Source organism: Podarcis pityusensis (assembly GCF_964106645.2).
Source record: "Podarcis pityusensis genome assembly, contig: HAP1_SCAFFOLD_188, whole genome shotgun sequence".
In the NCBI taxonomy this organism is placed as follows: domain Eukaryota; kingdom Metazoa; phylum Chordata; class Lepidosauria; order Squamata; family Lacertidae; genus Podarcis; species Podarcis pityusensis.
This window is the reverse complement of record NW_028293240.1, coordinates 24110-37173: the sequence shown is the minus strand read 5'-3', so window position 1 is coordinate 37173 and position 13064 is coordinate 24110. Positions and strand designations below refer to the sequence as shown.

General features: G+C 49.4%; 1 protein-coding gene across 5 annotated transcripts in view; it reads left to right on the top strand.

The window, feature by feature from the left end:
* Nucleotides 1-13064, top strand: part of ADGRD2 (adhesion G protein-coupled receptor D2) — a 63660-nt gene that overhangs the window by 42816 nt on the left and 7780 nt on the right. For 2 of the 5 annotated variants that reach the window (XM_081024534.1, XM_081024533.1), the window contains exons 19-23: nt 2718-2759; nt 4536-4589; nt 6567-6708; nt 6816-6874; nt 12951-12981. In XM_081024534.1, coding sequence (XP_080880660.1) covers nt 2718-2759; nt 4536-4589; nt 6567-6708; nt 6816-6874; nt 12951-12981 — 328 coding nt within the window. Of the gene's footprint in view, nt 1-2717; nt 2760-4535; nt 4590-6566; nt 6717-6815; nt 6875-12950; nt 12982-13064 lie in introns of those variants that run through there. The other 3 variants (XM_081024536.1, XM_081024532.1, XM_081024535.1) reach the window with 3 other exon arrangements.

Genomic DNA, 13064 nt, shown 5'->3' with positions numbered 1-13064 from the left:
AGCTGGCCTTGCAATATCCAGCACTGTGCAGCAGGGGAGGCCCTGACCATACCAGCTTCCTGGTGTTTTGCCACGGCTGAAATCTCTCCCTCTTGCTCAGCGGCTGCTTCTCCTCCATCCAGCAAGAGCTTCTTTCAGCAATGGTTCAATTCACACAGGTAACTCACAACTTTGGCTAATTAAAACTTGTGTGATTTCAACTTTATGCGCTAGCCAACTGGCCAGTTGCAAATCACGCAAATTAAGCGCATGGAAGTCTGAGAGTTTAAAAGCTCTTTCTGTGGCGTGGGGAAACCTTTTAAGCTCTGTGCCTTGCTTAGCGGGCAATTCCATGTGAGGAATTCCCAGAGCCCAGTAAGCAAGGAGGAGAGCTTCCAACCTCTGCCTTGCTTTGGGGGCAAGGACCGCTTGGCTCACAGCTTCAGAGAGGTAAGGTCACTCATGCGGGGGGAGGTTGCAAGGGTGGTTCTGACTAGACCTCACTCTGGCTTTACACTCAGTCCCCAGAACATAACCCTCAAGCAAGCAGTGAGTGACCTGTATTGATTAGATTTGAATTAATTTTATAATGAAATGATTTTAGAATGTATTATTTTATTGTTGTTAGCCGCTCTGAGCCCAGCTTCGGCTGGGGAGGGCGGGATATAAATAAAAAATTATTAATTTATTATTTATTATTGAGAAAACAATGTTTCCTTCCCTCCAAAGTCTCTCTCTCCCTTCCCTCCCCTCCCCTCCCCTCCCTCCTCCCTCCCACCCTTCTATAGGGGCTCCCTAGCACACCTGCCCATTTGAAGGGACCCCTTTCTAGTCAAAATACGACTAGATACGTGAATCAGAGTAGAATTACAGAATCACAGAACCGTAGAGTTGGAAGGGACCCTGCCATTTCCATCACAAGCCCAACCTTATTCAACGTGGAAATCACAACTGCAGTGTCCCTAACGGATGGGTGCCCAAGAAAACATCCAAGGGAGGAGAGTCCTTCTGAGGGAGTCTGGTTCTTGTTGTTGTTGTTTAGTCGTTTAATCGTGTCCGCCTCTGCGTGACCCCCTGGACCAGAGCACGCCAGGCCCTCCTGTCTTCCACTGCCTCCCGCAGTTTGGTCAAACTCAAGCTGGTAGCTTCAAGAATACTGTCCCACCATCTCGTCCTCTGCCGCCCCCTTCTCCTTGTGCCCTCCATCTTTCCCAACACCAGGGTCTTTTCCTTCTCTTCTGTCTGGTTCTACTGTCTCATAACTGCCAGAAAGTTTAGTTGGAATTCCCATTCTCGTCATTTGGATCCATTGGTTAAGGGCCTACCCTCCAGAGCAGCAGGAAAAGTAATTTGGGAATCTCCTGTGAAAGGCTAGGAAGGAGGTGTCCATCACACAAATTGCGCTTTATTCAGAGAAGTAATTGCTTGCATGAAACAAGACAAGCGGACATTCAAAGGACCATACCTTCCTCCCCCAAGCTGCTCTGCTCCGAGTGCCGATGCCAATAAGAGGGACGGGAGTGTTTCTTCTGAGGATGAGCAGCCGCCCTTCATCATCAACGAAGGTTATATCAGTGCCAGAGTGTGCAGCGCTCCTGCCCCAGCCTGTGGAGGAGTGGGCTTGTTGCACAGATGCCGGCCACAATTAGTGCATCAGCTGCAACGCTTCCTGATAGCTGAAGGAACACAGGAAGTGATTCTCTCCTGATAAGACACCAAAGCAGGGGGCAAAGCATCAGAGGAGCACAGCAGGAGGGTGTAGTAATTATGAGAGGAGACTGTTCTCCCGACCCAGTGCCAAGCTCAGGGACTCGAGAGCAGGATGTTGTTTACGTTGGGGGGGCAGCGGGGAGGGGGAGGGATGCACTAGGAAAACTCTTGGCCGGCAGTTGTGTTTCTGAAGGTTCATCATCCGAGACTTCTGAGGCGGCTTCCTCTCTCAGAAAGAAACAGACAAAAGGATGGGTCATTTCTCACAACGCACAGTTAATTCATTCGTATTGTATTTGTTTGAACCGCTCCTTGTTGTGAGTAGTGCCAGCTCTGGAGCGGAAAACGCCAGATGTCCAGAGAGGAGGAAGAGGAAGGCTAGGCTTGTGCATGCGGTGCCACTTTTATTTTGAAAAATGCCCAAAGGCCCTTCATTATGACCAGGCAAAATGTCACAAAATAGTGAGGCAAGCTTCTGAGTCCACCAGAGCTCTTCTTCTTCAGGATGTGGGCGGGGGGGGGGGACTGAGGGAAACAAAAATCTGGCTAGGGATTGAGGCCGTGTTGGTCCAAAGTTAATTTTTGCTGTATGCTGCCTTAGAAGGGGGCTGGTGTGGGGGCTCTCTCTCTCTCTCTCTCTCTCTCTCTCTCTCTCTCTCTCTCTCTCACACACACACACACACACACACACCTGTGTTCTAACTTCAGAGTCTTGCCTCAGTTTGTCTCAGTTACCAGGAATAAAAAATGGATGGGACCCTTTCTCTCACTTTGTCTACCCCACACTTTCTCTTTTCTTTGTCCTCCTTTCCCCCTGGATGAATTAAGCCAATGGTCGCATGAAATCAGGCCAAGGGCTGGCAATTGCCCGTCTCTTTGTGAAAGGGACAGTTCTGCCCCTTGGTTGGGAGAGAGACATCGTTTGGCCTTCCCTGTATGTCTGTTTGGGGGGCTAACAAGGCAAAGATGCTGACCCAGCAGCTGTTTCCAGGTCCCTGGCATGGATTCTTCCCTCTGTCTTCCTACAGGGTCTCTACATATTCCTGGTCTATGCTATCTACAACAGCGAGGTAAGGGACAGCCACACTACGCAAACGGGGCAGATTTGGCACCCTGTTCTCTCTGCAACAACTCTTCAGACTTTGAAAATGAGCTTGGGAGGATGTGATCAATGGCTTGTGAAACCAGCTAGGATTTCAGGGACCCTCATGGTGATGGCCTTGGGGGTCCCTGAAATCTGCTGGATCCTCCCATGTGTGTTTGTGTGTGTGTGGTGGCATTCTGACTACTTGCCATTCTGCTGGCAAGATCTCCTAGGGCAGGCATGGCCAAACTCGGCCCACCAGCTGTTTTGGGACTGCAATCCCCATCATCCCTGACCCCTGGTCCTGTTAGCTAGGGATGATGGGAGTTGTAGTCCCAAAACAGCTGGAGGGCCGAGTTTGGCCATGCCTGCCCTAGGGCCATCCAAGTTCCCACTAGATCTCGTGCGAGCGGTTGCTAGTCTTCCACATATACGTGGAACCCTGGGAGCCAAACCCCCGTGTAAGACGCAGCCACACCGCAGAGCAGAAGTGAGGAAACCTCCAGCCTGTAGGACAATCTCAGTCCTGCACAGCCAGGTGCAAAGTCTGTTGCATGTTGGACAACTTTGCTCCCCAACTGACTCCTCTGTGGACAGATGGCACCCGGCGGAGGTGGGCAGTTGCTGCTGTTTTCCCTGCCTTTTCCTCTTCAGCTGAGGAAATAGCTACATACGACTAGCAGGTGCATTTTGAAAACAATTAAATGCCAGGATTTCCCCACCACCACCATGGAGCCCCTGCCCCACAGGAATCAACCTGGATCCTGCAATTGTCATCTGAGGCTCTTCTTTGTGTGCACCCCCCCCCCGTGGCAACACAAGAACTGGCCTTTTCTGTGGTGACCCCCTTCTTGAGGAATGCTCTCCCCAGCGACCGTCATTGCACCTCTTTAGGCACCAGGCAAAAACCAGGCCTTTGGCTTTTAACTATCTCTACAGCCATTTAGAAAGGGACGCGGGTGGGGCTGTGGGTTAAACCACAGAGCCTAGGACTTGCCGATCAGAAGGTCGGCGGTTCGAATCCCTGTGACAGGGTGAGCTCCCTTTGCTCGGTCCCTGCTCCTGCCAACCTAGCAGTTCGAAGGCACACCAGTTCAAGTAGATAAATAGGTACCGCTCCAGCGGGAAGGTAAATGGTGTTTCCGTTCGCTGCTCTGGTTCACCAGAAGCGGCTTAGTCCTGCTGGCCACATGACCAGGAAGCTGTACACCGGCTCCCTCAGCCAATAAAGCGAGATGAGCGCAGCAACCCCAGAGTCGGCCACGACTGGACCTAATGGTCAGGGGTTCCTTTACCTTTTACCTTTACCTTTACTCTACACAGTACTGTGGAGGATGCACCACAGATTTGTGTAACAGCATTAGGATATTTGCAGTTTTATTTTCAATTCCTTTCCTATGGTCAGGGATCCCTTTACCTTACAGCCATTTAGAGTGGGTGGGACCTTTGAACACCCTCACCCCCACTGCCCCAGATTTAATGTATGTGTTTTGTTTCTGTAAGTCGCACTGAGTTGCTATGGCAAAAAGTGGTAATAAATTTAGTTAAATAATCATCATCATAAAGGCAGGAAGAATTTCCCTTGGCACTGCAATGCCGGTAACTGCTTACCCCACAACAAATACAGATAAATGCACAGGGGGTGTGGTTGTGGTTGTTGTTGTTGTTGTTTAAAAAGTGCCGTTAGTGCCTGAGGCATCTTGTTGTGTGTTCATTCTGTGGGCTGGAAGGGGCCAGTTTCATACCTGTGCTTAATTTGCAGGTGCGAAATGCCATCCAGCGGATGAAGGAGAAGAAAAAGGCTCTCTCTTTCACAGTAGGTTTGTGGTCTGGAGCTGGGGTCTCCCCCTGCCTGACCCCTCTCCCCTCCAACTCCCCCTAAAAACCACTGCATATGAGTCAGCCAGTGCTAGAGACCTTGTGGGCTTCCAGAACGGTGATTCTAGTTCTGCCCTCTAGAACAAAATAGAGAACAAATCTGCTCTTTCTTATTCAGGACACCCCTTATGCCGGCCACTGCCCTGCAGCCATTAAAGTTAGCACAAAATAAGACCCTAAAGGAGAATATTTTAATTTTTTGAAGGAAATCCCCCCCCCCTTTTTTTTTTTGGAAAGAGAGGGAAAAATTAAAAACAAAATATTTATTAAATTACCCTTTTATTGCTGCATTCCTGTTGGTTGCTGAAAGGTGGAAAATGTTTGTGCAAAATATATAGAATTTGATTGCAACGAATGAAAAACATCCCTGGTACACCCCCTTTTTTAAAATTAAAAGAAAAGGAAAAACAATTGTGACCTCTTTTGTCTCAATGTGGCAGGATTCTGTTAAATGCATAAAAAGGTGGAAAAATTGCATTTGTGTCCTCCACTAGCCTCTTGAGAAATCTTGGAAAGGTAACATCTAACTGGTTGAAAAGATTTTCCTGATGTAATATAGTGCCTTTTATTCTCAGTGTTCCTTGCGCCTTTGATGGTTTGAGCTATAGATTTATGTTTCCAGATGCGTTTTAAGCCCCCCTGGCTCTCTCATATCTTACAACGGCGTTCCTTCTGCGTCTCCTCGCAAGTATCCACACAACCACCTTTGCCGTTTCTTCTTGTGAACCTAACATCCCGTGCCAGCCTTGGTTCAGTTCAGTTTAGCTTTTATGTGTTTGTCTCTTTAAGTTCTGTTTTCTTATGTGGGTTATATGGGGGGAAATACCGTATTTTTCACTCCATAAGACGCACCAGACCACAAGATGCACCTAGTTTTTGGAGGAGGAAAACAAGAAAAAAAATATTCTGAATCTCAGAAGCCAGAACAACAAGAGGGATCGCTGTGCAGCGAAAGCAGCAATCCCTCTTGCTGTTCTGGCTTCTGGGATAGCTGCGCAGCCTGCATTCGCTCCATAAAACGCCCACACATTTCCCCATACTTTTTAGGAGGGAAAAAGTGAGTCTTATAGAGCAAAAAATACGGTATATAAAGTTGGTTGGGTGATGGCTGTTTCTGGCTGACTGTTTCTTCTCCAGACATAAAGAGCACCAGAAGAGGCTGCTCTGGGTCAGGCCAAAGGAGGCCCATCTATTCCAGAGTCCTGTTATCACAGTTCCCAGCCAGGTGCCCCCAAGGAAAACCCACAAATGGGAGTCGAGCGCAAGAGCAACTCTCCCCAGGGACAGCCTTTGGCAATCTTTTGTAATATGGCGCCCTGTGCAAGGCCAACATTTGGTGCCCCAAAGCAGATCTTCTCAGTTATGGATCTTCTTGATTTTGTGTCCCCTGCACCACCCTAATGAATATAAAAAACTTCTGCAAACAACTGCACTGTATATTGTTCCAAGCTGTTATCTCAAATCATTGCAAAATCAGTCAGCGCATAACTCCTGCTTGCCTCAGTGAAAGGGAGGAATATATTTTTTCATGCTGTGTCATATTAGCGAAAGCCATCTTGCCTCCTCTTCCATCTTTATCAAATCTTTCAAGTCTTAAGTAAAGCTGTGCAGTTAAATGCCTAATTATAAATAGAAGTTGGCCTGTACTCTTTTTAAAAAAACCAATTTAAGTTCTTAGTGAGGCTTGGCATAGAAAACGATACAGAGAAGATTAGCATGGCCCCTGCGCAAGCGGATCTTCTTGATTTTGTGTCCCCTGTACCACCCTAAATCCAGCACTGCTCTCCGCCCCCCCCTCCGTGGCATTCGGGTGCCTTGCTGCCTCCAACTGCAGAGGGCGGAGCGTGGCCTTGGGGGGCTGGGAGCCGCCTGTCTGGGGGTGCGGATGCTGTACAACTGCTTTGTGTCATTTCAGAACTGTTCCCACCCCATCAACTATCTGTCAAGCCCTAGGAACACATCCTGGGAGGTGGGCAAGTTCAGCCCCTCCACCCCAGAGAATACAGCCTCCCCCTCCTCGGAGAAGGACTCTGCAACGAAGAACAGCAGCGGCAAGGGTACAAAGGTGGCGCTTGTTCCACCTGCAATGAAATTAGCATCTTTGACTATTTTTGTTTTGTTTTGTTTTTGCATCCCGGCTGATCCTCCTTTCTCCCTCGCACAGGGAACTTCAGCGCCAAAATCCCAGCGGGACTTGCATCAATTATGTCTCCAGAGAGGCCGGTATGTAGCTCATCCCCACCTACCCAGATTATTTGATTTATTTATTTATTTACTTGCTTATTGCGCTTATATGCCGCCTTCTCTTCTGAGGAGCTCCAAGGTGGTCACATGGTTCTCCTTGACTCCCTAAGTTATTCACACAGCAACAGCCCTGCAATGTAGGCTAGGCTGGAAGGCAGCGACTGCCCCTCACAAGGTCTCGCCCAGTGAGCTTCTTGATGGCCAGGAGAGAGGCTGGAATCCTGGCCTCCCAGTCCATAGTCCAGCACTAACCATTGTGTTGCACTGGAAGCTGCTTTGTTCCAGGCCGCACCCTTCGTCCACCTGCCTCCCCCTCCTCTGATAGGAGGCCTTGACGCAGATGTACCTGGAGGTGCGGGGGGGGATGTTGAACCTGGGACCACCTGCAGCTGCAGCCTCTTCCTCCCTCCCTTCTCTTTAAGGAGCAGAGCTCCACCTGTTGGTTAGAAGAAGCCATGAGGGCTGGTCGCGCATTCCAAGTGGCGCTTGAGCCACTGCTGGGCTGAGATTTAGTCCTTCAGCTTCTCCAAAGTTTCCTCCCCCTGTGAAAGAGGCTTCTGTTTTCCTACCTGCGCTGCCGGGGACTGGACTGGTCCCCCTTGGGATCCCTCCCAAATTCTGATTCCACTTTGTTCTCAGAGCTCTTAAGAATGTCTTTAGGATTCCAGTGGGTGCAGAATTTGAAACTTACCTTATTGTTGTGAAGTGGCCAAGGGTGGTGTGTGTGTGTGTGTGTGTGTGTGTGTCCCCCGAAGGAAATGTTTCTTCTGCACTGATCTGGACCCCCACCCCATGGAAGGAGCTATCTCATGATGGTGCCTTCCTTCCCCATTGAGAACTCAGAATGACCGATGAGATGCATAGCTGTCAAGTGTCCCTTATTTGGCGGGACAGACCCTTATCCCAGCGCCATGTCCCGCTTCTGTCCCTTATTGATGAGGCTTCATTTGGCTGCTGGCTGGGCTTTCTGCCTTTGGCTCGGAGGGGCTCAGAAGTTGAACATCCCTGTTCCCCGAAAATCCCTTATTTTGGCTGCTGATCCCTTATTTTCGAGGCTGCTGGTCCCTTATTTTCAAATCTGTAAGTTGACAGCTAAGATGAGATGGCTCTGTAGAATGAGCAAAAAAAGACAAGCGCCCGCTGGCTGCCTCAAAAGTAGGAACAGAGGAAGATGCTTTGCACAGAGTCAGACCCTTGGTTCACCCGACTCAGTACTGTCTACACGGACGGGCAACAGCTTCTCAGTGTGTCACCTGGGGCTTTGCCAGGCCCTTCCTGGACTGGACCCAGGACCTTTTGCCTTAGAAACAGGTGCTCCACCGCTAAGGTATGACCTGTCCCATAAAACTAGGTCCCCAGTCAGAACCAGACCATGGGGCCACCTGACTCAGCATAGCTCTCCGGGGTTTCAGTCCCCCCCCCCCCGCCTGCATCATGGAGTTGCCAAGTATTGAAACTGGAACTTTTCATGGGCTTTCTGCCATTGAGCAATAGCCCTTGCCCTGAAGTGAAGTAAGGTAAAAGCCAGTGGGACTCCCTCCCACTGGAAGCAGCAGTGGCAACCAACTGGGATGGCTTTGACAGAGGGTTAGGCAAGTGCATGGTGGGGGGGGGGAGTGCCTACGGATGGCTCCTAGCCAGGACGGCTCCACAGTTGGAGCGGCAGCGCTTCCGAATGCCAGTTTCTGGAAACACCGGGACGGAAGAGGGCTCTGGTGCGCCAGTCCTGCTGTCGGGTTTCTCACAGCAGCTTGGCCGCTGTGGGAACAGGGTGCTGATCTGTTAAGGCTCTTATTACATTCTTATGTTCTCTGCCCCACCCGTGAGAGTTTCCCCTAAATATATTTTCTCTGCTTTGATGATTTTGGAATGCAATTTCTTTTCTCTGCAAGTGATAGAGGCGGTAGGGGGAGGAGAACTTTGCCCCCCCCCTTTTCCAATGCAGTGTTAAACCGGAGCCAAATATAGCTGCCTGCTGTCTCCCCCACTTTGTGGCATGTCCTCAGTATCTGCTGGCGCTGATTAGGTGCCCTAGCCCCCTTTAACCGCCTTGTTTTCCTCCCATGGTTCCTGAGAGGTGGACTTTCCCCTCCTCCTTCCAGAGTCCCACCTTTATCATCTTGCCTTCGCAGGCAGGGAGCAACAATTCGTTTTAGAGCTGTGCCAAAGGCACTGGAGTGTAGGAACACGGGGGGCTTTTTAAAAAGGCACCCTTCTCTCCCGAGAGCCTGGGCGACCAAAACAACAAGCCCACCTAAAAGGGTCACGGCTACTGAGCTGCCCCTAAAGCAAGCAGGCGTGTTGCGGAAAGATTGCCATGCGTTGCTAGAGACAGGGTTGACTCCATGCAAGGAGGGCAACTCGCTCATTGTTCCATCAAGCTTTCTGCTCACAGCGGCAGCCTCCAAGCTGACGGTCTGAATGAAGGACTCTGAAAAGTCAGAAATAGGTTTTCAAAGTTGATTACTTTTTTTTGGCCCTGTTTGTCCCCTGCTATCAAACTGGATTATGCCAAGTACTAACTATTCAACTCCCAAGGGCACTAGTTGCCTCTCAGCCAAATAAACAGTGCTCATCCTCCCCACCTTGTTTTGTTTTTGTTTACTAAACCATCTGAAAAACAGGCTGGGGAATCTTCTGGCAAGGATGAACCCTGGGCTCATTTTGCTGCCCTGATTGGCCAAGCCGATCAGCGGCTGAAATGGAACCCCATCAGCTTCTCCCCATTGACCCCGGGTGTTGGGCAAGAGGGACCACGCCATTGCCTGAGCTCCTAGGAACTCAGCCTTTGGCTCAGGCAAGGGGGATTAATTTTGCAATTTGCGCAGATTTCTGAAATGCCAAGGTCGGTCGCTGCTGATTCCCATCTGTTAGTCCCAGAAGCAAAGATACGATCAGCTGCACACAGGGCTTAGAATGTTGATTAATTTCGTTGTTGCTTTACATCACGGAGAAACAACAAGAAGAGAAACACATAATTAAAAAATAGAAGACTGAGTATAAACATAGAATTAAAATAAAACCCGTTACTGTCATGAGCAGGATAATATAGATGACTGAATCAATGAAATCCACAGATAAGCAGGTGGAGGTGACCATGTGCTTCCTTATTGACATGCGTAATAAAATCTTAAAAACAGTGGTACCTCGGGTTACAGACGCTTCAGGTTACAGACTCCGCTAACCCAGAAATAGTAGCTCGGGTTAAGAACTTTGCTTCAGGATGAGAACAGAAATCGCGCAACAGCAGCGGGAGGCCCCACTAGCTAAAGTGGTGGTGGTGTTGTTTAGTCGTTGAGTCGTGTAAGCCTCTTCGTGACCCCCTGGACCAGAGCACACCAGGCACTCCTGTCTTCCACTGCCTCCCGCAGTTTGGTCAAACTCATGCTGGTAGCTTCCAGAACACTATCCAACCATCTGGTCCTCTGTCATCCCCTTCTCCTTGTGCCCTCCATCTTTGCTAACATGAGGGTCTTTTCCAGGGAGTCTTCTCTTCTCATGAGGTGGCCAAAGTCTTGGAGCCTCAGCTTCAGGATCTGTCCTTCCAGTGAGCACTCAGGGCTGATTTCCTTCAGTCTGATCTTCTTGCAGTCCATGGGACTCTCAAGAGTCTCCTCCAGCACCATAATTCAAAAGCATCCATTCTTCGACGATCAGCCTTCTTTATGGTCCAGCAGCTAAAGTGGTACATCAGGTTAAGAACAGTTTCAGGTTAAGAACAGACCTCCAGAACGAATAAAGTTCTTAACCCGAGGTTGCTGGATCAGGCCAGTGACCATCGAATCCAGCACCCAGTTCTCACAGTGGCCAAGCAGGTGCCTGAATAGGAAACCAGAACACGAGCCATATCTCTCCAGCAACTGGGATTCAGGAGTCCTGCTGCCTCTGACTGTGGAGGCAGGCAGAGCCATTGATAGCCCTCTTCTCTTCCATGAATTCATCCAACCCTTTTCAAAGCTGTCCAACTTGGCAGCCATCACTGCCTCCTGTGGGAGGGAGTTCCACGGTTTAACTACGCACTACATAGAAGACTCCCTGGAAAAGACCCTGATGTTGGGAAAGATGGAGGGCACAAGGAGAAGGGGACGACAGAGGACGAGATGGTGGGACAGTGTTCTCGAAGCTACCAGCATGAGTTTGACCAAACTGCGGGAGGCAGTGGAAGACAGGAGTGCCTGGCGTGCTCTGGTCCAGGGGGTCACGAAGAGTCAGACACGACTAAACGACTCAACAACAACATTATGAAAGACTTCCTTTTTTCTGTCCTAGATCTTTTCTGTTGTGCCAAAGAGGGACCAACCAGGCTCCAAGCAGCATCTGCAGAAGGAAGAGCTGGGTTTTGACATCGCCTGCAGGCACTGTGCTTGTTTCAGCTCCCTGTTATCAAAATTCAGGGCTAGGAAGGGCCTGGGGAGCCAAGCCCCCTTACTGCCATAGGGCAGGGAAACCCTTTGCCTTGCCAGTGTGGCTCACACGCAGTCCCTGAGTATGCCAGCCTTAATGGCAAGAAACCTGCCTGTTTTATTAGGGAAAAGGGAAAAGAATGTTAATTCACAGTTTGCAGCCTTCTGAGATGAAAGTCAGGAACTGTGCAGTGTAGCATAGTCCCCCGATCTCCGGGTCGAAAGGAAACCCCCAGCTCACACACTTCCAAGACGACCTACTTAGAAACAACAGGAGGTTTCTAGTCCTTGTTATGTAAAACCTCAGATTCTCAGTATAATAAATAATAATAATAAAATTTTATTTATACCCCGCCCTTCCCGGTTCAAAAACCGGGCTCAGGGCGGCTAACAACAAATTTAAAACACTGAATTGATGCAACAAAAAACAGCATAAAATACAGTATAAAACGTGAATAACAATAAATTCAGAATTCAAAAATCAGTTTGGGGGGAAATCCATCCAATAAACATTAGATGTATGGAGCATTTGAAATGAAGGCTTACTTACTTACTTACTTACTTACTTACTTGCATTTATATCACGCCTTTTTCTCCTCGGAGCTTGAGGCGGCTTCTCCTCGTTCAACCCCTGCAAGAATCTCCCTGCAAGGGAGGTTAGGCTGAGAGAGGCAGTGACTGGCCTGAAGTCCCACCCAGGGAGCTTCATGGCCCAATGTGGGGACTTGAACCCTGGTCTCCCAGGTCCTGGCCCAACAGACTAACCACTGTGGTTAGGGCAGCTGATAGGGAATGCACTAAAAAGTGGGGGGTAGTATCTGATGGATGAGAAGATACATAAACCTCTGTGCGAACAGATATGGATGAATGATGGCTATGTTCTGCCTCCGGGTCAGAGGCAGTGACGCTTCTGAATGCCTGTTTCTGGAAACCCTGGTGCTCGGGTCCTGCTTTTCCATAATGGGCATCTGTTTGGCCACTGTAAGAACAGGAGGCCTGGCTGGATGAGCCCCTTTGGCCTGATCCATCAGAGGCTCTTCTTGCGTTCTCACATTCTTACTGCTGCACAGTGGTACCTCTGGTACCTTCGTTCTGGAGGTCCGTTCTTAACCTGAACTGTTCTTAACCTGAAGCACCACTTTAGCTAATGGGGCCTCCTGCTGCCGCCACACGATTTCTGTTCTCATCCTGAAGCAAAGTTCTTAACCTGAAGCACTATTTCTGGGTTAGTGGAGTCTGTAACCTGAAGCGTCTGTAACCCGAGGTACCACTGTATAACCTTGCCGTAAAACAAATAGGAAGGAACGCTAAAAAACAGACCAGACATTGCACGTGACCTCCCATGCAGGTTTTGTGAAAGCAAGTCTGTGTGGATGCTCAACAAACAACCCCTGAGAAGAGTCCCACGCCTCTTGTGCTGATTTCAGCCTCACAGGCTGTGCAGTGCAGGGAATCAAACAGTAATTCCGTCAGTAGAGCGAGATCAGATGGCTACCAGGTAGACTGACTTAGCTTGCTTCATGTTTGCAAAGCACTTTTGCATTGGTCTTACGACACCAGAGGAAGCTGGGTGGGTGGCTGCTGAGTCTTGCAACCATTTATCTACCTGTTGATTTGTTCTCCCTCTCTCTCTCTCCCTCTTTCTCTCTCAGGCTGTTCAACTGACTGCATTCAAATCATCAGGTAATGCTTTTCCCATCTGCTCTTTTCCTGGCCTTACCTGAGCGTTCTGTGTCACCTGATTTTCACTTTCTTTGATGATGGGA